The following is a 26349-nucleotide window of genomic DNA, read 5'->3' on the forward strand; positions in this document are numbered from 1 at the left end:
AAACAGACAAATCGGAGACGTTAAGAATTGCTTCTCTCAACCCATGACCACCCTCGGTCACAATAAGAAGGTACAAGCCAGAAAGGAACCAGTGCTCTAAGACACAGGAGGCTAATGTCCTTGTTATTTTCAGGAACAAAAAACTCTCAAACAAAGAAACTGCCAAAACATTAATATAAAGTACCTTTAGGGATCTTGATTACTTACTTAAGACATCTACAGTACAGAAACAGATATTCAAATATTGAAAAGGACAGAAGGAGAGCCAACATACATTTGAACAGCACTGAGAAAACGTAGTGAAGGCTTGTGTAGTCTCTAGGTTATCTTTGCTAAGAGATTAAAACAGTGCTTTGCTCAGATTAAGAATACAATTATAAATCATTATTGTTCAATAAAATAAAATCACAAACATATACATACAGCATTAGTAATTTGACCAAATAGCTAATATAGGGAATATACAGAGTTTAAATAGCCTCAAAGGTCAATGAATCTTCACACAGGACTTTAAACTCTGCACGAAAACAAACATCTTCCTGTTTAAACACTGTCCAAAGTAAGTCCATTACCAAAGTCCACTTCTACTGCGTGAACAGAGACCTGTCCTCATGTCTGTGAGTATCATTGCTTTACTTTATTTTGCAGCTAAAAAGACATAATGGACAGTTTTTATTAGTGTTAGTGTTCTGTTTCAGACCCATCTTTGCTTTACCAAGGCTTAGGATTTTTTTTGTGAATGAAAGTGGTAAAAAAACCAACATTGAACTACAAACTGTTTTGCTCCCTGAATCAAAGTTAGGTGGAATGTGCTGTAACTAGTGGGCTACCGGGGGGCTCCTGAAACCTATTCCGAAAGGACTTTTTATATTCTATATTGTATGTTAAATATTTCTCATTACAATCTATACGTATATAATTCATAGTAAGGAAGCTGTTTGCCATAACAACTTTATGAGGTGATAATGTGTCAAATAAATATGTTGTTGTTGTTGTATAGCTGGTTCCACTGCCCCAAGAGTGGCCAAAAAAGACCATCAGTGTAGGTTTATGTAGTGTGGAGTAGAGCTGTGTTACTGTTTCCTTGGGGAATCAGAAAGGAGTGCTACTGTGAGTCAGAGTATGTTTGCATAAAGTTCTAACTTTTTCCTCCATATCTACCTCCATATCCCCGTAACCACAAGGTTGTGATTACCGGCAACATGCCGAGGTGTCCTTGAGCAAGACACCTGTTGCTCCCTGTATCAGCCCATCATGGTTAAATGCAGAGAAATAATTTCCCCATTGTGGGACTAATAAAGGATTGATTATTATTATTATTATTATTATTCTTTGTTTTATCCATCACTAGAATGTGTGTTTAAGTTTTAAACCTGATAAACCTTTTGAAACTTTTAAGGCTGCTGATTTTTAAATTAGGCCCTTTCTGCAAATATGGAGATTGACCTCGATAAACCCACTAATATGATATGCTACCTCCTATCGTCCTCAGGGTCCAGTCAGCATGGAGCTGTCCCCACCACCCTCAGGTCTAGAAGCAGAATATGAGACACTTTTCACCAAAGGCTCCCTCCCTTTCCTGCATGAGCTGATCTCCACATTTGATGAAGAGGTGGATCAAGTAAGACAGCTGAAAAGGCTTCTTTTTTATTTATTTTTTTCATTGCATGGAAGAATTGTTAATAATAAGTCGTCTTTATACTCTACTCAGGTCCTGCGGTTACGCGTGTCCAGAAAGGCCCATTTGGACCTTTCAGCTGACTTGCCAAGCTTTCTGGAGAGTACCACACATATCAGGAAAGACCCAGCCTGGAGGGTGCTCCCCGTCCCCCCGAGGCTCCAGAGAAGACATGTGGATATCGGGGACCTGGCTCCCTGCGACACCCAGCGCTTCATTAAAGCTCTGCAGTCACCAGCACAAGGCATACAGGTACCACCTCTATCATTGACCTGTGACCATACTAAACCAACACAATGACGTGACATTGTATGCTGTACTGTTGGGTCATAAAAGGCCTTTATTTAATTGCTTATGTGGAAATCATTCACATGAGTACGCTTATATGCATTAAGTAACTTCAGTATGTCATATTACAGTGAACTCTGTTCATGTGACTCTATGCTATCCTTTGATTCAGGTAAGATGTGTCAATGTGAGAATTACATAGCATGATTATCCTAACCCCAAACCACAAAACACAAAATAACAATAACACTGCAGTTTTGATTTGGACTTAATCCCCCTTACACCACTCTGCAGTCAGAAATAGTCACTAGAGCAGCAAATGTGGATTAATCCACCGCTGAAAATAGTCCCCCACAAATGTTCTATGTCCTCCTGTTTGAATAACATTAGCAAAGAACCACAATGGCAAGCTAGGAAAATACTAACTCTTGTTTTAAATTCAGTTTAAGCTGCCAAAAAATAATACCAACAAAACAAACCTACACATTATACTCAAAGTCAAACACAAACATGAAAAATAAAACTATAGACATAAAATGTAAATATACAATATAGGGATGTTAAAAAGCATAAGGCAGGCTAACACATTATTGGTTTTGGCATTTTTATGGGATTAGTTGGCAATGAGGAAAATATAGAAGAACACCAGCCTCATCCCTTTAGTTATAAAAATCTTAGTTTGAAGAATACCTCCTTCCAGGTTTCCATACATACAGAAGGCTTCAGTACACAAGCTGTAACTGTCAACTGTTAGAAGTGATGCTAACACCTTGGCAAGTGATTTAGCCATAGGATTCAGCAGGACAACATGTGTCTCATGTGATGACAGCCGTAACATGAAGAAGATAGAAAATCTATTTCATTTTATATATAATTTTGTTTTTGTCACTTGGGGACAGCAGAACATGGTCCCTGTAAGCACAGCCTCACAGAGCCAGTAGCATCTCTGCAGACTCCTCATGAAGGTTTTCTGTTGTGCCGCTGTAGACTCTGTACACTCTCTGTTTGGTTTCAGGTTGACTTTGATGATGGGAACTGCCCTACATATTACAACCAGGTCAAAGGCATTCATAACGTTGTTAAGGCAGTTCACAACCAGTTCCCCAGTAAGTGGCTTACTTTATGTCCATACTCATGTTGGCACAGATACATTACTGTACATAGATGAATATCTGTGTGGTTGCACGTGTGAGTTTTCCAGATGTGGAACAGAAAGAGTCCCAGTAAGACTACACATTCTCTCATGTACCACACCGTTCATCCACCTACCTCCTTGTGTTCCTAGATGTTCCACACATATCTCAGGCTCCAGTGCTGATGCTTCGCCCTCGTGCCTGGAACATGGTGGAGCACAACATGATGGTAGTGTGACCTGTGTACATCACTTCACTCAGGTTATTGAGCCAGTGCAGATGGGTTCAGCTTTTTTCTATAACATTATTTTTCCTGGCAGTGGTGAGAAAGCTTTGAAATAGCATTCAGACTTTTATGTTGAACATTTATTTAACAGAGCATTTCATTTAGCTATTACCTGAATAAGAAGAGTATGTATAAAATACATAATCATTTAAAAGATTGTTGGGGCACCTCAGGGTCTCTGTATTTCTAAAGTCTTGAGATTTTAACCAAATATTTACACTTATTTACTGGTCAAATAAACAATTGGTATAACTTGTGGGAATGGATACATTTACTTTTGCCTTTTTTCTCTCCAAACACAAAACTTTTTTATATATGTATATATACATTCATATGAATGTAATTGAATATCATCAGATAAAATAAGCAGATTTCTTAAATCTATGTAGTGCTTTGGTTACATGGGATGGAGATATGTCATGTGTTATGGGCCATACAAGTATATGATTAATCCAAAGAAAATAATCCATACATAAAGAGGACCCTGTCTGTTTGCCAGGTGGCAGGGAAGGAGGCTCCCGGTCCTCTCGTTGACTTTGGACTCCTCATGTTCCACTGTGGAGAGACACTTTTTGAAAACAAGAGTGGACCCTTTTTCTACCTCTCAAAAGTAAAACACACACACACACACACACACACACACACACGCACACACACACACACACACACACACACACACACACACACACACACACACACACACACACACACACACACACACACACACACACACACACACACACACACACACACACACACACACCTTCATTCAAGCACACAGATGATTCTTCTAACATGAATACAATCAACATGAAGCTCTACTGTTTCTCCTTGTTTTCTAGGTGGAGAGCTTCATGGAGGCCAGACTATGGAACAAGATATTTGTCTGGACACAACAGAAGGTCTGCATGTGTTTCAGTGTTTATGCACACATCACATATCTATGTTCTCCTGCAAAGTCTTTGTTCTCCAATATGCAGTTGTATTCTCAAATATGATGATTTGTTTTTAAATTTACTCTCAAAATCTCCGATCCTTTTTACCAGAACTTGGTCACAGTATACACATGGACTCCCCTGGTGTTTATAAGGTGCTTTTGCACCCCAAATTATTTCAAGGCCAGCTAACACGCTTAAGTCTACACATCTGTAGAAGCTAAGTGATGAATGGTAGATGGAAAAGAGAGACTGTTATTTCTGTTCCATTTGCTTTTTTTTAATGCAAGTTTATAGGAGCAGTTTTACTTTCCATTCTTTTACATCGATTTGGCATTTGTAATTCTTCTTTTTCAGTTTTTTTTCTTATTAATAATTCTGAATGCCTTGGTTATTGTGAGTAGTGTTTTAAAATAATCAGTGTGAAATAGTCCCTCATATGTAATCGTATCTACTAAATTTGTGTGTCTGTGTGTGCGTCTAGTTGGGCCTTCCACTGGGCAGCATTAAGGCGACGGTGCTAATTGAAAATATATTAGCAGCATTTGAGATGGAGGAGATTCTCTACGAGCTGCGAGACCATTCAGCAGGACTCAACTGTGGCATCTGGGATTATTCAGCGTCCTTTGTCAATAAGTTTGGTGAGCAAAACCTTCTGGCTTTTAGCTGCTCCTGACCTCCCAATAAACCTGATGCTTTACAACGAGCCTCTGAACCCAATCATTGTTTCAGGGAAGGTCCAGGCATGGATGGACTACTGAATGGGCCTACTGGGCCCAGGGTCCAGGGTCCCGAAGTGTCAGGGCCCCCCTCTGGCCTTCACCTTAACAATATCACTGCAAGATATATGTACCACCCAGATATTAAAAGACTAGACAGAGACACTGCTGTTCCTGCAGTGTATGTATGTGTATAAATGTTAATCAGTGTCCTGATGGGCAGGTAGCACCTTAATAGCCCCTCAGTGTATGAATGTGTGTGAATGGGTGAATTTTCACAATATGTAGTGTTAAAGCACTTTGAGTGATCAGCAGACTAGAAAAGCGCGATACAAGGCCATTTACCATTTAATCAAACCTATAAAGTCTCTCTGTCGAAGGAGGTGGTGGGGCCTTTCACACGTCTGTGCCAAGAGTCCCATTGTCTCATAATTCACCTGTGGGTCCAAGGCCAAATGTATTATTACAATTAGGGTTCATAGAATAGATATTTATCATTTTGCATTATTAATAACTTAATACAATCGGCAAATTGTAAACCAAAGTCATGCTGTAAAAAGGCAATCCTTTTCTCATTGAAGTCAAGAGGTCATGGGTTTCTCCTCCAGGTCACCGACAGGCCTTCCTGCTGCCCGACCGCAGTAAATATGTCAATATGGAGAAGCGTTTCCTGCGCAGCTACATGGACCTGTTGGTTCAGACGTGTCACCGGAGGGGAGCGCTGGCCACAGGAGGCATGGCAGCCCTGCTGCTGCCTCAGGACCCGCTCCGTGACTCCCACAGCAGAGTGTTGGCTACTGTCACCAGGTAGGAACATTGCTGTTCACACATCTTCATGAGACTGAATGAGGCTTGGATACAATAACAGACAAACCAGTTCAAGCTAAAGGTAAAGAAAAAGCTTTTATTTCTCTGTATGTCCTTTTCATAATGTTGTCAGACACTGAGCCAGTCAATGGCTAAAACAAGCACTTTCAATGGACATAACGATACATTGATGAGGATCAATTTCAAAAATTGTTGTCCTCATAGTCACTGAGACATAAAATCATGTGGAAATAGGGTCCAGTTTGAAAACTCCCTCCACCATTTCACCGACCAGACAGTGTTCGTCAAGAAATATGACTAAGTGATTGCCACGTCATGTTAAAGAACCACGTACTATACAGTCTCATTCGTGCACATTTGCCCTGGCGATGTCTTTATTCTTTGCCGAGTTGACAGATGTTATCTTCACAGCTGCTGCATTTTAATATTGGAACATATTGGCCGCTCTGACGCTGTTTCCTTCCTCCTGTCAGACTGAAGTTGCTGGAGATTCAGGCTGGTGTGGACGGTTTCATGGTGTATGATCTGAGCTTGATTGAGCCCATGCAGAAAGTGAGCACTGGATCATGTGCTATACAAAGCTTTTTATAAATACAATGGTTTTTGTTTTCTGTTCATGGTCATTCTTCACCTCTTCCAGCTCTTCAAGCTCCACACTGAAGGCCATAACCAGCTCCATCAGCTACGCCATGATGTCACTGTGACTCCTGATGACCTACTGTCCATGCCTTTGGTCAGTCGCTCAGTTATTCCAGAATACAACAGCAGAAGATCATTTGGAAAGCTTTAACATTTTAACATATTTCCCTTCAAGTGGAGAGCGCTGTTCAACATGCTGCTCCAAAATCTCCCTTGGGTGTTCAGTTTTGTTGATAAATTAAGCATTTTCACAGATGAGACAGAGCATGATGTGATGAAAATGTAATACTGACCTTGGTACTTTTATGTAATAAAACTGGATATGCAGTGTAAGTCTCTAATAATAAAGTATATTCAGATGTATTTTTTTTTTTCTCCAGGGAGGAGTCACCCTTTACGGATTGAAGTACAACATTGCAGTTGGTGTCCTCTTTGTTAATGCTTGGCTATCAGGTATGTACATTCATATATTCTTGTTCTCCTCATGGTTAGGAGCAGACAGGACGAAGTGATTCTTATTGTGTGGACTTGTTAAATGTCATGCTCTGTTTCTTAGGTAGAGGCCACTTTTTCTACAGAGGCCAGGTCGAAGATTCAGCCACAGCAGAGATTTCCAGATCACAGGTGGGTTTAGGATTAGGATTACACGATCCCACTTCAGTACCCATCCCCGTGGGCCATAACTTACTGCAAAGACAAAAACCTGCCAGCAAATATAAGGGCTTTGTACAACAGCCCGGTGAAGTCGCTGTCCTTCCAGAACCCTCAGAGCTGCTGCTGACAGGAACGCTTATTGAGAAGTCCAAATCTGACGCTTATGTGCTGCACACAACTTGCAAAATGCTATCTTACATCACCATCAACAAAGCTCACATGCTGATGTTTAGCAGGAAATCTTTTAGTATATTTGCAAACTAACATGAGCATATTAGTACTTTAGTGTAGCTGAGGTTGATGCAAATGTCATTAGTTTTGCAGTATTAGACATATTAAAAAGTTGACCTGATGATTCACGAGAATCCATCTAACAGCTTTTGAGATGTTTCCGTCTTGACCACAGTGGTGGGCTGACTGATGGAGACACCAACATTGCTGCTAACGTGGCTTAAAATTGGCTTACACAGGTCATGAGTCATGAGCCAAGCATTTAAGCGCATTATAAATTGTCCAAGTAGTGGCAATAGTTCCATCAAAATATTGAGACGTCCCGGATCAGCAAGTCATGTTCTTTCTCACTGAACCTTGATCAAAGCAGCAGGAAGAGCACCGACAGAGGATGTGAAATAATCAAAACTCTAACTCTGGCAGAAAAGAGTATGCTCATATAGGACATTGTTGTTCACAGACACTGGTTGAGATATCAGGTTTTCAGGAGTTTTAATAGTGATTGTGCTGTACATCCCTGCTTTTCAATTGAAATACAAAACTGTTATCTTTAAATGAAGAATTAAGTGGAAACATGCCTTTTTCACATGTACGATTTTTTTATTGTTAACCGGCCACGTTTACCTGAAGTATGAATCACCTGACATGTTTCACGTGTCAGGTGTGGCAGTGGATCCGTCATCAGACTCAGCTGGAGGACGACAGCCGGGTGGTGAGCAGGCGGCTGGTGACTGACCTCATCAAAGAGCTCATGATGGAGCTCAGGGCTCTCTGTCACTCTGTTAGGTAAGCAGACACTCCTTTAGGACACCTTTTGGGGCAAGTCGTTTGAGCGATGAGGACAATGTGTCCATGGTAGATTAACGACTCCGATGACATGAAATTGTTTTCCATTCCCCCCCAATGAAAGCATATACAGTTGATCTGCTCTGTACATTATATGCCCTGTGCTTTCTTTAAAAAAAAGAAAAAGTATATATTTGTATTTTTGTATTCTTGACACAACCTTATCTGTGCAGATACCAGTCAGACTACTGCTTTTCTTTAGCTATAGGTTAAAACTATCTCAAATCCGTTCAGACACCAGTTATGTTCTTAACACACATAAAACAAATCTAATAATGCTGGATTTGTACTCTGAATAACATAAATCATTGGCAAGGAAAATAATTAATTTAAATACTTCATCATGTGTGTTTTTTTTTACTGTCAATTCCAATGGACAAGAAAAAACAGCTATTACATATGACAATAAATAGTCTTAAGAGACCTTTTTTAAGTTTATTCCTTTTCTTGTGAATTAATAACTCATATCAGTAAATACAGCGATGATTTTAAGGAACAGTGTGTAACATTTAGGGGGATTAATTGGCAGCAATGGAATATATTATTCATAACCATGGCTTAATCAGTGTATAATCACCTGAAACTAAGAATTGTTATGTTTTTCTTAACTTAGAAAAAGCCATTTATATCTACATAGGGAGCTGGTTGTGTTCCCAAAGTCCGCCATCTTGCTCCACCATGTTTCTAAAGCAGCCCAGAACAGACACTGGCTCTATGCATCGACTTTTAACGTTATCTGAAGTGAGCGATGCATTGTGAAAACCCTGTATTATACGGGCCCCCGCGCTACATTTTTTATAGTACTTTTTAATGTTTTGGTGTCATTTATTAACAGGCTACACACACATAGACAGAATACTTTATCAATATATCTGTGAAATAAGCATGGACATGTCAGAAAAAGTGAAATCTAATTCAGTTGGCCACCGTCACTATGTTTACACAAGCACAGCATGAACAATCAGCCTAAAGCTTTTTTTAATGTAAAGTTTTTTAGTGGGAGCCTTGCCTCTGGAATATACTGATTCCTATTCATATTCATATTGTACTTTGGATAAATTCATGTCTAATGAAATAGGGATTGGGATAGCGGGCCACACAGGGTCGATAATCAGCTAAATTAAATGCTACACATACGCGCAGCTCTATGAATCATTTGTGTCCAACTCTTGGCAATGCAGCGTTTGCAATCTCGGTTTTTATGTAAAATAGGTTTACTTTGTTTCGTTAATATCTGTCTGCCCACCTTGATATGATATGATTGTGTACACACAGGGTACACACGATGTTGTATTATGGATACCATGTTCGTGTTTTTGGTTTCTTTTGGGTTTGATTGTAGGTTTATTAAATTTGAAAAGGAAAAGCATACAACTAAAATACAGGAATACATCAATCAAATCATATAACGTTTCAATTTTACAATTCAAATTATGTACTTTAAACATGTGACTCCTGACCCCACGGTCAGCCATGTTTGCTGAAAAAGGGGTGGGGCTCTACCTGCAGTCCAGTTTAGATGATGTGTAACACTGGGATTGGCTTATAGATATCCAATCAAAAAGGTTGTGTATATAGGTGGGGTCAGATGACACTGATTTAAGATCCATATATTTTAGAAAAGTTAAGCCCATTGGAATGGTCAGGAGATCTGAATTGGTTTATTTGCAGAGTAACCATCTCAGTTGTCTCATAACTTTACTTAGACGTTGTAAATCAGCCACACAACACAAAAAGAGTCACAGACTTTGAACCATTAACAGTGTCAGTTTTCTAGCTATGTCTCCCTCTGTCCTTTATCTAACATCGGTCAGTTTAGATTGCGTGGTCCTAGTTCTTCAATACCATTGCTAACAGCTAATGCTGTCTGTCCATTATTTAAAAGCTACAGGTTACACATAGTGTCTGTGTTGACTCGCCGACAGGACAAGAAAAGAATGGCTTGAATGTTAGGAATTACAAAAAACAGGTCAACATTACTCAGATTTAAAAAAAAAAGGTAGTTTTAAATTCTGAGATAATGAAAAAGACAACACTTTGACTTACCATTAATATATTTTTATTTTTGTCTTTAACTCTTTGTCTTTTCTTGTTGGAAATGGCTTTCTGTAGTTATTTGCATCACTGTAGAATGTTCTGTTCTATCTGCACTGTGGCTCAGGTGTTCAGGTCTTATGTCTCTCTTTCTGTCGGTCTTCTTCAGGACTAAACAGAGGTTACACACAGCAGCAGACATGTTCCTGGAAGTGGTCCTAAAGAGAGATTTCCCAGAGTTCATCACCACCTACTTAATTCAGGATCACACCTTTCTCAGCTCCCAGAACTCTGAACAGGTGGAGGCTCTGAACACAGACTCGCTCCAACCCAAACTGTGAGCGTCCAGCTGGAGGACTACTTCCTGTTCTCTGCTCAACGTGCATAACACACTTTGAGGACATCACGTGTGACTTTTAGTGATTGCAATGGACATTTTTCATCCTTTTTTTTTAAAGATCTGAGCGGAGAGAGTTTACCTGAACCTGCTGATTTCATCTGAAATCACCAGAATCCTACCTGGTGGCACCGATGACAAGCATTAAGAATAACGATATATATATAGAGAATAATTCTTAATTGCAGCCATGTATGAAACTGTGGCTCAGTGCGGGTTAAACTCACCTACTTTAAAGAAGTAGACTAGATACTGAAGCAGCCATGGATTTGATGGCTTTCTGTATTGACTGCAGCATCAGCAGGTACTTCTCTGGAGGAACAAAAATTGAGTTAATTTGAGTCAGTAATGATATACAAATCAACTTTGTTTTGTTTTTTATAGTCACATGTGTACACAGCACACAAAGTGAAATTAAGCCTCTGCATTAAACCATCCTATTAGGAGCAGTGGGCAGCTGCTACTGTACAGCATCCGGGGAGCAGTGTGGGGGTCCAGTGTCTTATACAGTGTTAGTGCCCAGGAGGCAAACTGGCATCTCTCAAACTACCAGTTCCCGCTCCGTAACTGGTCCATGCGATAACTTGAACCGATGACCATGTAGTCTCCGCGGACTGAGCTGCTGCCCCCCTAAAAAATGCAACATTAGCCTCATGGTTTAAAACACAAACCATGTAATATGTTTTCTATTTTCTGTTAAATATATATAAACATTTAAATGAATATGCTTACCTGGCTTTATATTTGAACAATGAAATGCATGCCAAGGTTGCAAAACTGTTGACAGGACATGACAAACTGCAGTCATGGTCATTGTTATACATTATTGAGCAAAAGCTTTGGGCCACATTATGAGAAAGGAAAACAGAAATTGGGAGAACTTTTTTGGCCTATGTGCTCGGCAAGCTGTGGTGGTTCCACGGGGAGGCGGCCTCCAGCGCTTAAAGATGCTGGAATAAACCTGACTTAACCCAAATATTCACAGGCACTTTTACTTGTCTCCTGATTGCCTGCAGCTACCAACATCTCTGAAATGCTCACTCTCCAGACAAACAAGTCCACTTGTAAAAAAACAAAAAACTCCAGGTAATTAATGCATTCATTTAATTAAAAGTTAATAATACAAGAATCTAACATTAAATAGTGCAAATTAACACATTTTTCAATGATCTGGTTGGGCCACATTTTAGCCTTTAAGTGATAGGCTTGATGAAAAAATACATGTATGTCTTCATTAAAAACAAGACAGATGTAACAAAAATCAACATTCACAACATGTTTAATCTACCAAAATATTCTGCTTCAATCCATATTTGTTAGTATGTAGTTTTTCAAAAACTACATTTCCACTGCAGTCAAAAAACACAAAGGGAGGTCTAGCAGCAATCTTTCAGCACCATAAATTACATTTATATAACGCAAAATTATATTTTAAATATTTTTCAGGAAGATTACCTCAAAAGAACAGATATCCGAAGCTTCAACGGAGAACCCTTAAAAGAAGCTTCAAATGTACAATAAAATGACATTTGGTACATGTAGGTGCATTTAGTCCTTGGATGATGACAGCATTTTCACAGCCAGGAATTAGAACCTGTACTGTGATGTTGATCCCTTTTATCTGCTTTACATACAAAATAATATTTATTTTCTCCCATCTTTATCTGCATAGTTGGTAGTGGGGTAATCCAAAAGTAATCGGATGACAGTCGTTTTATATTTAAATTTATATTTGTGACACTTGGATTAGGTCCCTGATTACATTAACAGGTGAATAGTAAATTAATCAGATTACACATTTAAAGTAACCCTTCCAAACCTTACAACAAGCTATGTTCAGTGTGGACAAAGCCTTGTACGACCAGGGAAAGAAACATGGTGACAGAAGAGATCAGAAATTTCACTGAAATGTTGAAAAACAGGTTTGAGACGTTGTCTCAGTATAGTAACACCTGTAGGACAAGACTAGAGGAAACCCTCCCCCCACAATGTGGAGTAGCAACAACTGGCTAGTGACCTGAAGGTGTTTTACTGTAGGGCTAACAAAGCTCCACCCTATACCTGTCTTTCCTCCTGAGCGCACACTCACACTGCAACGTTCACAATAGCAGACACTTTTAGACAAAAGCAAACAACTTCCACTGAGGGAGGACAGCAGGATAGGCTACTGCCTCTTCAACCAGTTAGTGACTGCAGACACTGCATGGACTATTAGAAAACAAGGTAACTACAAGACTGGAAGAACTGTTTGAGCTGCCCAGCTCTCGTGTTTTGCTTCAATCCCAAAGGAAAATGGCTTCTTGTTCTGTGGAGGATCTTTGCTGCCCTGTCTGCCTTCAGATCTTCAAATATCCTGTCATCTTGTCATGTGGCCACAGCTTCTGTAAAGCCTGTCTGCAGTGCTGGTGGGCGGAGAAAAAAACCTGTGAGTGTCCATTCTGTAAGAGAATATCTTCAAACATTGAGCCAACTTATAATTTGGCAATAAGGAAATTGTGTGAGGCCTTGTTACTGGCGGGAGATCAGAAAACGGCATCAGGCTCCACGGCTCTCTGCAGTCTGCATTCTGAAGAACTCAAGCTCTTCTGTCTGGATCATCAGCAGCTGGCGTGTCTCGTCTGCAGAGACTCTGGTCAACACAGCAGCCACAGATTCAGACCCATCGATGAAGCTGCACAGGATCTCGGGGAGGAACTCCAGAAATCCCTGCAGCCAATCGCCAAAAAGCTTGCTCTCTTTAGGAAATTCAAACAACACTGGAATCAACCACCAACACACACTAATGCCCAGGCCCGACGCACAGAGAGGCAGATTAAGGATCAATTTAAGAAGCTCCACCAGTTTCTAGAGGAGGAAGAGGAGGCCAGGATGGCTGCACTGAGGGAGGAAGAGGAGCAGAAGAGTCAGGTGATGAAGGAGAAGATGGAGGCTCTGTGCAGAGAGATAGCAGCTCTTTCCGACACAATCAGAGCCACAGAGGACGAGCTGAGAGCTGCAGACGTCACATTCCTGCTCAACTACAAGGCTGCAGTGGAAAGAGTCCAGCAGTGCTCCCTGCTGGAGGATCCACAGCTGCTCCCAGGAGCTCTGATAGACGAGGCCAAACACCTGGGCAACCTGACCTTCAACATCTGGAGCAAGATGAAGGACATGGTCTCCTACACCCCTGTGATCCTGGACCCAAACACTGCTGGTTCATACCTCATCTTGTCTGAAGATCTGACCAGTGTGAGATGTGAGGAGGAACAGCAGCTCCCTGCAAATCCAGAGAGGTTTGTAGACCACTGCTCCATCGTGAGCCGGGACGGCTTCAACTCAGGGACTCACAGCTGGGACGTTGAAGTTGGACAGAACGTAAGCTGGGAAGTGGCTGTGTTTGAGGCACCTGCCCACACAAAGGAGTACATCAGCTCTAGATTATGGGGAGTAGAGTTGTTTAATGATAAATACAGGGCATACTCCCCATCAGATGAAGTTCCTGGTATTCAACTGAGCAAAAAACCCGAAAAGATCAGAGTGCATTTGGACTGGGACGGAGGAAAGGTGACGTTCTCTGATCCTGATACTAACACACACATACACACCTTCACACACACTTTCACTGACAAGCTGTTTCCATACATTTGGACTGACGATACAGCCCCTTTGAAACTGTTACAAGTGAAGGTGTCTGTGACATTGGAACAGTAAAGAGGTAGAGATGATGTTGATGATATGTTTCTTAAAGTTGAGTACAAGTTACCTTAAGAACTGCTTACATATTTTCTCTCTACGATCTTTAAAGGTAAACCTAAAAACTAAGTAAAACTAAAACTGCGGTGGAAGTTTAATTGAAAAGTGAATGGATGCATATGACGAGCGTGAAATAAGTATTATATTTTAAAAGACACTATTCAGGTGGAAACTGAAAAGCTGTCCCTGACGTGTCCAAAACGGACACTAGAGGGGAACCTAGAGCGTAGTAGATAGTTTGACGTGTAGGCCCACTGACGAGTATCTAACAAGTTGGGAGTGGAAATGTGATGCAAAAGCATGAATATGGTGAATGTGTGATTCTGCTGTGTAACAATGCTGTAATAAAGTGTGATAAAAGGCACTGATGTTTTTGGTGTATGTGTTTTCATCATTAGGCCACAGGTTATTTCATGTGTACAAGATGTCCTTTCAGCCAGTAGGATTATTATGGACAATGGTTCCACAATTTGGAATGGAACCTAATTTCACAACAATCTCTCAGAAACAATGTGGAAATATAGGTGTTAATGATGAGGGGTCACTAAAATCACTAGGAAAGGCCTCACTTTGTCCATTGCATTGACTGCTACTCATGATATATAATAAAGCTGATGCTGATTCTGATATTCTATACTGCTACTATTTTGCCTCATCTTCCATTTCCTTTCTGGCTTCATTGCTTTAGGAAGGTCCTGTTTCAGACTGGGGCTGCGGTTAAAAGTCCAAAAATGACAAATGTCACATTGAGAATGGTTACTCGTGCTCACATCCTGTCCGCTAATATTTATCGAAATTAATCAAAATTAGTATGATTGTATTAAAATAATAGAATGAATAATACTTAGTTCAATATTTGCATAACTTGTTAGGCATACAAAGCTACTACTGTGCAATATGGGAAATGTGGAACTTGCTGCTGCATGGCTCACCTTGAAGCGAAATTGTAGACACATTCACAGGAGGAGGACAAGACTGCGTGGGCTCATGGCATTGTAAGATAATGCTGATATGGGTTTTAAACATTAATCAGAGAGCTTAAATTGAGCATGCCATCAAAGCATTTCTGAAATAGTTCCTGCATGTCTAATTTTATTCAACATGGTTGAAGTTAGCCTTCAGGGTTTTCTGCCAGAAATCTTCTTGTGTTCAGTCAAGAAGGCAAACTCCTCTCATGAGCTTGCCTTACAGAACAATAATGCATCATTACTTCTATGAATTAAAAGAGGGTAAAAAAAACATCACAAAAGTTATGGTTATGTATTTAAACTGGTGGACCAGTTCAGCAAAAATCCATAGAAGTCTCTCGTTTTGCCTGAAAAGGGAGGCATCCCGGGCTTCCTCCTTCTCAGCCTGCCTTTTGAGGAAGGCCAACATGCCCTCACCTCTCTTGCAGCGTTTAGTGGGTGGATGGGAGGAGATGGAGGGCATGGACTCCTCCTCCTCACAGTCTGTAACAGGCAGAAGAGACATTTCTAAATGTTGACGTGGTGAGGCTTGAGCAGCAGTTTGACCATTGTTTAACTCAACAAGGGTGGGATGCTGAATGGACGGCCTCTCCCCAAGTGCTTCATGCGTGGCATCAAACCACGGCTGCTTTTGCCTCACTGCCCTCTGTTCCTGTGCCAGTGGGGGGGTTCTTCAACTCTTCTAATAAGATCATGGATATTTTTACATGTAAAAGGTCCGTAGAGTGTAAAACCTTAAGTCCACGCCTAAAGTTACCCTCCTCCTCAGAAGCTCCTGAGCTCCTGAAACTGCTCCATTGAATTCTCTCCTTCACTTCTGTAACTTTATGAGGTCACAATGTAACGGAAGTGACGTAAAACTCCTTTCAGCTAGTTTGGCCCTCAAACAACAAAAGAGAGAGACAGAGCTAAGATTCACATCCACCATGGTATAGTGGTTATGAAAGCAGTCTTTCACCCAAGTGGCCTGGGTTCAAATCCTGTTGTTACTGTCAATCTTTTATCATCCTCCAGAGGGAGAGTTTTTTGAAATGTGAAACGTTGACCAATCACAACAGAGCGGGCTAGCTGACCAATCAGAGCAGACTTTGCTTTCTGGAGGGAGGAGCAAATGCTACAACGGAGCATTTCAGAGAGAGGGTGAGAAGAGGTGCTGCAGACATCCAGGATGAGAAAAACAAGGAGGATTATGAGCATTAACGCATATGAACACAGCCGAACAGGAGACTGAAATTGTAAATATGGTTCGTGAGAACAACGCTATCACACTCTGACCACGCTACATTCAGGAACGTCCAGACCGTCAGGCCGGTTTACAGTACTGTACTGTTCTGTGTGTACCGAAATAAAACTTTTTTTGCTGCATATTTGTGTGCTGTTTTATGTTTGACTATGAAAAAAGTAGGCCTACACTGAGACATTTTACAAAAGGAGAAATGGCTTCCTGTATGTTTTAGCCAACACAGTCTGTCAATATCTATCACTATTTAAAACCACTCCTATTTCTGTCTAATCAGAAGTTTTGTCATTAAGAATCATTAGAGATGTTTTTTTTTCTCTTTACACCTTCATTGTAAAGTTTATCAAGACATGCCACATTGATGGTAAACAATTCATTTGTTCATTTATTCATTAAGCCAATAAACACAGCATGTAAAGGCAGGACTTATACAGACAGATCTACCTGTTTTATACACCAGAAGCGGAAGGCGTCAAATGCTGCAATCAATATAAGTGCAAAATCTGTGTTCTATCATGTCAAAATTCACACCGCACAAGTGAGAAAATAGTGAACAGTGTATTAGATGGAAATTTACTAACGGAAGTATCTAAATTGAGACGCAGCATGACAGTTATCAAACCAGTTAGCCCAGAGAGCTACTGGGACTGAATAGGGTTGCATTCCCACGACCGGCTGGTTAATTAGCTTTGTAAGTCACCATATAGCCCTGTGAGTAGTAACCACCACTACTACTTGCACCAACCATTTCGTTACCATGTGTAGAAAATAGTACCGTGGTGTGACCAGACTTTTTGTCTTCCATCGGTGTCCATTTCCGATGCATTCAGACACAGTACTGATGTGGGGTCACCAGTGTATTGGCAGTGCCACAATCCATACACAATCACTGTAGCTATGCATATAAGATGGAAGAAAATAACTTAACGGTCAAGTGTGTAGGTTTTGGTAGTATCTAGCAGTGTTTTGGAAGATTTTCAACCACCTGGATACCCCTCCCGCACTCCTAGCTCTAGAAGACTGTGTTAGCCACCAAGTGCAAAACCTTGGTAGATCACTGTGGTATCTTTCAGGACCTCACCTACTTTAGGAGCAAAGGAAATCAGATTGCGGCCACAGTTTGGCACTTAGCGGCTCCATTACCGAAGTATCACAAGCTTGTAGGAGAACTACGGTGGCCTCCAGGTAAAGATGCGAAAGGCTTTCTCTAGAGCCAATGTTTGGTTTGTCCGTTTTGGTCTACTGCAGAAACATGTTTTTGAATATCATTTATCATTATTATTTTTGTTTAATAATTGTGACAGTTTATTAAGACCTACCAGGCTTTGCAGGAACTACATTGTTCCATCATTTTATTGTCTTCTGTCATGACTGCCAGGTGATGTGGTGGTTCACTTTTACAATGTGATCTGTAGGCTTTAGCATCTAACTTAATCTTTTCAACCTTTTCACTGCTGAATCAGTTTGACATCCTGAATATATTCTTTAAACACATCTTGTTGACCCATCAGTCTACTTCTCTCTGAAATAGCTTTTTCTTAAAAAAAAAAGAAGATAATATTAATTCAGGGAGTGCAATTAGTGACAGTGCGGGCTCCATAGTAGCTCTGAGAGCTTGACGGAATAGCAGCAGGGGGCGATGCGTAGCAAAAGGTAATTACACCATGCAGCCACGCTTTGTATTTGTAAGTATATCCATTGGAGTCCTGAACCACAGCCATGTTGATAGCGTATTCTTATTCTTTGGTTGGTGCATAATACCATTTCATACAAACATTGCCTTAAGTGTTTGAAGCAAAAACATTGTTGTTTGAAGCAAAAACATTTCAAAATATAGCAAAGTTTTCCACTTTTGTACGTTGTGTTAGTTGTAGAAGGAGAATACGAGTAGTCCAACAGTAAAATATGTCCAAAACAGTGGCCTTGGCTTTGTTCAGTACTGCTGAGAGTTTTGTTCTTTAAATTCATATCCTGGGAAGGAAATGTGTCACAGTCATGGTGGGTGTGACCCGGTTGCCTCTCTTGGTTTTGCCAGTCTTGCTGAGGCCAATGTACATGCCAGGGTAGGCAGCTGATTCATAGGCATTATAGTTGTTGGCCAGGAGATTCTCCTTGAACTTGCATTCATCGTTGTAGCGACCCTGTGGAAAGGAAGAGGAAGATGATCAAGTCAATACTAATCATTGTTTTAGCTTCTGGAATGTGAGAATGTTCTTATTTTTCTCTATTTGGGTTTTGGCACTGTTTGCAAAACAACATGTCATCTTGATTCCACCATTTCTTCATGACAGAGGACGACAAAGTCTCTCTCCCTCTTTGTGTCCTGTTATCGTTATCCAATCTTATCCACGTGAGCATCCCCCACTGGTTAGTGCTCTGCACTGTGCTCATACTGCTCATAACGGCGTCCCGACCGACAGCATCGGTGCGGACACATAGCACCCACCCTCCTGTCCCCCCTCAGGTAAACACTTGTTGATCAAACCTAACTTTCTTTTTGTAGCATAATACACTAAATTAATGTTTCCGTGCCATATTGGGAGAACATTTCTTTGTCTTGATTTGACTGTTGACTTATCGTTGGCTTCACTTTGAAATGCGTGCAGTTATCAGTTTTACGGTGTTGTTGTACCGGAACGTTAATGCAAAAGAACTATGAATTTATCTATCTCTCTCTCACTTCCTTGCTCACTGAGTAGTCTGTGTATGTGCGAGCATGGGAACTTAGACGTAAGGTACTGTATCTACTGTGAGCCGGTGAGCTGCTGTTGTTCGTGCTATGGTATAGAATTCTGCCAGCGCCACTGTATACAGGGTTAGATATCCTAGCTGTATGGATAAATGCCATCAGGGACAGGATCTTTCCTCATTCCGTTGCCCTTACCACAGCTACTTAATCTCCCCTTATAATATATCATATAATATACACTAATTCATGGGGGAAAAAATGGCCGGCTTCCTCACTGAGGTCCGGGAGCAGTTCCAACCAAAGGTCAATCTGACTTCCCCACCCCCAACGAGCCACCTACCTTTGTGCATAGAGTCCTGCTGTTAGATGAGTAACCGGATGACTAACTGTTGGATGACTACCTGGTGTTTAGACCATGGCTGAGCTAGCCTCAGTCAGCAATCAAAACAATTTTAACTGGAGCTGATCACTCCAATGTTTGGGCGGTCGCTACCAAATAAAACATTACACCTATGGCTTCGGGCCAGAGGAAATTGACCTACAATTAACTATGACATGGAATTAAATCTGACACGAACTGACTCAGACTCAGTGTGTTTACGTCATGTGGGTATTTATAATTCTTGGTCATTCTAAAGAATTTCTTTTCTCTTTCTCTTAAGAGCAAGGCATTACATGAGTGAAAATAAAGTAGCATGTTGAGTGAAGCCTATCAAAATACAGTTCAGGATTTATAATCTGTTCATAGGGCTGAATGAATGGCGGTTTTCTGAAATTGGTCACAAACTAGCTCGATCACAGCAGCACTGGTTACTAGTCAATAGATCATGTGTCCTGAATATAGACAAGGAACTCACCTCAGAGGTCAAAATGAAAAAGATGAGCACCTTTGGCTATTCTGCAAGTTTCACAAATGTACAGTAAAATCATACAGATACTCTGGATAAAAATGATGAAATATTAGTCACAATTAATTGAAATATGGTCATACTGCCCGTGCAAATTGTGATTGTATAGATGAATGTGACCAGTTTATACAAATGTATCAAATATATGCCAAAAAAGAATATGAATATTAAAGATAATGAACAGATTAGTGCCAGATATATTAAGTGTAAACAGTCCAAAACACAAGTTGTGCTGTAATGCAGTTACGCCTAGATATGGTTTGTAATCACTGCAGGGGATGGTCTTTCATATTTTGTCATTCCCATGTTATTGCATGTGATTTAATCAAAATTAACACAGTGGAAAACTGTGTGTAATAAAAATGTATCACTTATAAAAATCGCTGGTTGGAAGTGAAGCATTTCTTCAAAATGAATTATTTACATTTCTAAACATTATTTTGTAAATGCGGTGCATTACCTCCAGGTATTTAGATTGCTCCTGTCTTTATCAGTTCAGCTAGTTGAAGTGGTAAATTCAGGCATAGATACCTGAGGGATGGAGCAAGTTGAGCAAATGGATCCCCTTTTCCTATGTTCACCATGAAGTAATCTCACAAAACTAGTTAGACAGCTATAGTTAAGTGGTCCATACATTTAACTTTTCTGCTCAGTTGTTGAAACATTGGAATCTTGGGCAGATAAATCTGTAAAGATTCCCAACAAAGGCATACAGCAACTGGGTCCTCAATGTTGACTTGACTTATTAGCTAAAGTTGCATTGTAGATATAACAACCAACAATTTTTTCAGAAGAGAGATAGCAGTCTGTAGCTCCATTAGTTTGAAGTTTGATGTATTAGTATTATGACAGCGTACTAACACTAGCTAACAAATTTTTGTAACTTGGCGCGCGCTATCACAGGACTGTCACAGATAGTTTTCTGATGAAAATACTATTTACTTATGTAGGGATTATACAAAGAAGGCCAATTCTCTTTTAACGCTTTAGAAACAGCAGGTCTTAAAAATCTTAATTTGAGTAATTATTTTGGAGCCAAATCAAATAGTTCACAGGCTATTCAACCTTAGTTTCTGTAGAATGAATGTAATACGTATCCTGTTTCTTCACAGGGCTTGTACAGATGTAATAAAGTAGTCCATGAATATGAGATATGACTTTACAGATAATCACAATCCCTCCTCGTTATGTGGAGGTTGTTTACCGGTAACACCTACAGTCTATGGGCATATCTATGAGTTGAATCATTACATTTTTGATTCTTCACAGTTCAAGTTGTTTTACGCTCTCTGGTGTTTCGGAGAATAATGGTTCACATAGAGTATAAACTCCTACGTACATACTTGGAGCTTGTGTGCCGTCTGAGGAAGCTTGCTCTAAGGCACAAAGCGGGAGGATAAACCAAGCTTTAGATAGTGCTGCCAAAACGAAACCAAAACGAAAATGTTAAACAGTATTCTAGACTAGCTATCAGTTGATATCGAGAAGTATCCCCTGGGTGATATTTAGAGGCTAGATGCTGTAGAAATGCAGGAATAAATTATTAATTTATTAAAAATGATTGAACTACTTTTTTCTCCCTTTGCAGGAACCTGCTAGTTACATATCTTTCCTAGTTTCCCCATTTTAAAACCAGGTGCCCATGAGTCACAAACCCAAGTCACCATAAAGGTTACAGTATAAGTATATGGACAAATTCAGTTCAGTTCACACATCTTGTCATCAAACACACAACAGTTCTTACCGAGCCATAGAGTTTCCCCTTGTCGCTCATGGCAATGAAGAGGCCGCTTCTCACTCCAAACAAAGTGACCACTCCTCTCTCCACTGGGGACATCTCTAGAAGGCCTGGGATAAAACATGAAAATGATTAGCAGCAGATAGAGACCATCAAAGAGACACTAATAATGTTTAGCATGATCGCCTCAGAATGGCTTGATAGTCCCAAAAGGATTTGAACAGGGAAAGTGGGAAAGCCCTTGGATAATGTTAGCATGTTTCGTTTCTCTCAGTTTCTCTGTTGACATTCTGTCACATTGGTTGTTAGTTAAGTGACTAACTGGAGCTAGTTAGGTGACTTGTTGTTCACTAGTCACATCAGTCATTAGTCAGTCAAGTCAACATCAACCACACTCCTTTCCTAAACCTTTCTTAGTGATTTTGTTGTTTTGTTTTCCCTAACTCCTGTGATGAAGTTTATTTTGGAAAGACATTATGCATGTAACGAGTGGAAAGTGACACGCCGTCCCTCCCACGACCAAAACTGAAGCTATAAGGTAATGTAGTGAGTCATAGGTTGAAACTCAGAGCCACTAACCAAGTGTTGATATTTGACCCGTCTTGGAGATTGTTTTGTAGTTCATTTATTTTTGGTCATGCAGCCTTTAAAATAACAGACATGTATGGGATTTATTTATTCATTTTTGTTTCATGACACAACTGTCATTGCATCCTGTCACTGCGTCCCACAATCAATGAGTTTACGCAAACACCCCTTAAAAAGATGCCTCAGCTACCACCAACTCTTTAAGACACAAAACAATGTTACAGTGTGGCTATTAGTGCAGATCTTTGTGAATTGGACTGTTTCAGCAATGAGACTAATTTCCATAGAAAAAAAGACAATGTAGCTTCAAGTAAATGACTATTACCTCATTAATATACATACAAATGGCAAAAGAAGAAACAAGGTGCTATTTGTTTGGTATCACAGTTATGGGAAAATTTCACCCATTGCGAATGCTTTGAGAATTACACAGTGTCTTTTTTTCTTATTTTTGCAGTTTTGTTCAGTCAATTTCTACTTTCAACTGTCTACCCTCTGGCGTAAACAGATTTCTCAATCTCGAGCAGCAAGTCCCTCTGAATGCGGTAGAAATATGAGGCTCTAATAATAGTAGTAATAAAAATAATAATAATTGAGATTTAGGAAAGTAATTGATTTTTATGGTGCGTATGCTTTGTGCATATGTGCTCTTACTTTCCTTTTCCCTTATAGTCTCAGTTTGTGTTGGAGCAGCTGATACAGCACTAACTACCTGTCTGTCCACTTCAAGTCATTCACATCAGTCAAAAAGCTACAAACACACATGGGGAAAGAAAAAGCAAGTACACGTTACATAATTCATGTCCTTCAGTGATCTGACAGGTAAATAAAGTGTCTGGGCTCAATATCAGTCTATAAAGATGCTATTTTAAGGATCTTCATGCTAGCCCACCTGTTAGCAGATATTACAAGAATGAAATGAAATGATTATTGTAGACCACCATTGGAATTAATTTAATCAGCCTATCTGAGCTCATAAAAGTGATCAGGCACAGAAAATACTATCTGTTCACAGACCTTCATTATACTAAATTTAAACCTCAACGATTAAACAGAAGGTGAAGAATTCTATAAATTGTCATGTTTCGAGTCAAACATCTGAGCTAATGAGCTAGAGAGCCACATGTTTCCCATCATGCCCAGGTGAGGTCTTACAATCGATGGAGAGCACCTGGATCTAAAAACTTCAGCTTGTGAGGTTATGGTTGCTTACATCGCAGCAAGACGGCATCAAGTTGGACAAAAATCTTATAAACACAAATGTAGCCTCGCAATCCCATACAAAGGACAGATGGTGTGGTCTGGCACTGGAAATAGATGAGGTTGAGCATCTGTGGACTTTATTAACAAATAGTTAACTGAAACAAAGGAATTAAATTAAATCAAAATATAGCCAACAAGGCCATTCTGGGTTCCAGCCCTTATTTATTCAACAGAAGGAAGCAGCTCCTCTGCCAAAATCAAAGCTGCAGACAGCAGCAAGTGGGTTTTTCCAAAGGGCTAAGACCAATCACAAACTTTGTTCATCAGCACAATGTATTCAGCCTTTCAGTAATTGCATATTAAAAATCCCACCAGTCACATATCCTGGCATTTTGTGGACATGGCCCAACAGCTTAATAAAAAGTATTCAGCAAGCCTGGTGATGTTTGGACAAACTGTCATTGATTTATGGCCACATTTTTTTTTTTTAAGGTCCATGCACAAGTTCCGAACTATTGCTTAGCCCTTATGAAGTTTATTGGTCAATAGCTTGAAAATGAAGTTGGGTCCATTTATGTCCCACAGAACATTCTGCAGCAATTGCACCTAGATTTGAATGTGTTTTTTTAGAACACATAGAGCTGGACATGTGTGAGGGGCATGGCATTTTCAAAATCGTGTTTTTGGGCGTTCATTACAGCGCATGTGTCCGATTGGCCAATAATTAGAATATTTATTTGCCATGAGTGCCTGAGTGAATTCCATATTAATCAATTCACATAAACTGACAAAATATTGCTGTATTTAATTGGTAAAATAAACACTGCGAAATAATGCCAAAGTAGTGATCCATTATGTTTTTCACAAAACATACAAGAATAACTGGTCCCAATGGCCCTATAAGTCAGATTTTTAGCTACTTAAACTAGAAAAAGGTAACCCAACAGTTTATGACCACATTTGTTTGGCTGCTTAACATGAAATTCAACAGGGAAAGGCAAAATTACTTACTGTATCTGTTTTCATTATGCACGCCTGTGATCTTCCCATTTGGTAAGACCTGAATGTGGAAGCCAATGCCCACATTACAGTAAAGCCTTCTCAGTCTCTTTATCCCCAGCAGGTATTCTCCATCTCTAGCTGTCACCTCCCTCTTGTCCCAGGAGCTGCCGAGGGCATGCAACAATGACCCGGCGCTCCGTATGCTATGTCTCTTACTGCTGATGACTGGGAGAGGAGCAAAGGAGCTGCACAGGAGGATCCCAAAGAGGAGCATGGACCTTGACGATGACATCCTCAACTATTGTGTATTTCCAAGACCAATTAAATGTTCACTTTGAACAAAATTGGTCATAAAATCTTTACAGCTTCAGTCTCTCATGAAGAAAATGCCTCAACTTGTGCACTCTTTAAAGCCAGGAGAAAAGTTTCACTATGCATATTTAGACACCTCTAAAAGCTGAACCCATTAGGGGTCCAGTTTGCCAGAGAGTTGTCTCCTGTTTCCTCCTCAGGTAGATCCAGCAGACAGACAGAAGACTTATATGTGGCCCATATTACATCACACACCACCTGCTGTCCTGTTTGTCTGTGAGTCACAGATGCCGTAGAAGCACACAAACTGAGAAATACATTAAACACATAGTGACAGAAAACAAAGAGTAACACGCAAGGACACAGAAACATAGAGTAGTAGATAAATGAATCAAGAGTTCAGATAGAGAGATGGATGTACAGGAACCGTTTGTGAATGTTCTCTATATCACCATGTTACCAATATGTAAGTGCTTCAGATATGTGTGGAGGAGGGTGAGATACTGGTACTGTCAAATGATTTCAATAATAAAGTTCCCGTGCTATTTCAATCTGCAGAACAATCATTCCTCATGATCACAGATTGCCTTCATTACATAAGAAGTTGTATCTTCATTTTAATCTATACTACATAAATTCATTCTATAGCATGAACTGAAAGAACCCACACTCTTTGGTTCAAGTACTTTTCAAGTTTGTGCTTCCTCATGTGTGGCCATGGAAGATGCTGGATTAAGGACTATTTGAACATTAAATGTACATGTTCTGATACTGAACAACACTGCTTATTCATTGTTAGATGTAATATGCTGTTTTTGTTTGTGTTGCATGTTTCTTTTATGTTTGTTTATTATGTTTGTTTAATCTTTTTTTGCTGCTTTGTTTTGAAGTCTGTTGTTTTGATCTTTCTTGTCAAACTTTTTATGCTATTTGACCAGGACTCCCTTGTAAAAGAGACTCCAAATGGCAATGGGATTATCCTGTAAAATAAAATAATAAAGTAAAAAGTTTCAAACCTCAACATACATGAAAAATGTTTGTACTCAGTTGTGTGCACCTCTGTAAACTGAAGCCAACGTTTTGACCATCCTTGGTTGACAACGATACAGTTTAGTGATGAATCCAGTACAGTCAGTGTTCATAAGACGAGTCAAACACCTGCTACACTGACAAACACAAGTCCAGACGTAATGAACAGTAACACACCTGTTCATGTCATGTATCAGTGATGCTTTGATTTAAACAGACTGTGTTATATTTTTGCTGACCTGCCAGTGATTACGTTTTTCTTTGTCCAAAGC

At 40.0% G+C, this 26349-nt stretch overlaps 2 protein-coding genes across 2 annotated transcripts; one reads left to right on the top strand and one right to left on the bottom strand.

Annotated features, from left to right (window-relative positions):
• Positions 1-578: 578 nt before the first annotated feature.
• LOC129090002 (uncharacterized) lies at positions 579-11391 on the top strand. The gene is made up of 15 exons (XM_054597467.1): positions 579-617; positions 1493-1621; positions 1712-1930; positions 2982-3072; positions 3252-3328; positions 3885-3995; positions 4228-4287; positions 4805-4961; positions 5648-5846; positions 6341-6419; positions 6508-6600; positions 6887-6959; positions 7063-7130; positions 8053-8177; positions 10441-11391. Exons 1-15 carry the CDS (start codon positions 612-614, stop codon positions 10610-10612), a joined length of 1659 nt encoding a protein of 552 aa, XP_054453442.1. The 5' UTR covers positions 579-611; the 3' UTR covers positions 10613-11391.
• A 7181-nt stretch (positions 11392-18572) lies between these two features.
• On the bottom strand, positions 18573-25988 carry LOC129090283 (fibroblast growth factor 4-like). Its single transcript, XM_054597881.1, has 3 exons — positions 24746-25988; positions 21950-22053; positions 18573-18749 (listed from the first exon to the last, which is right to left on the bottom strand). Exons 1-3 carry the CDS (start codon positions 25026-25028, stop codon positions 18573-18575), a joined length of 564 nt encoding a protein of 187 aa, XP_054453856.1. The 5' UTR covers positions 25029-25988.
• Between the last annotated feature and the right edge of the window lie 361 nt (positions 25989-26349).

This window comes from Anoplopoma fimbria, chromosome 4 (genome assembly GCF_027596085.1).
Source record: "Anoplopoma fimbria isolate UVic2021 breed Golden Eagle Sablefish chromosome 4, Afim_UVic_2022, whole genome shotgun sequence".
Lineage (NCBI taxonomy): Eukaryota > Metazoa > Chordata > Actinopteri > Perciformes > Anoplopomatidae > Anoplopoma > Anoplopoma fimbria.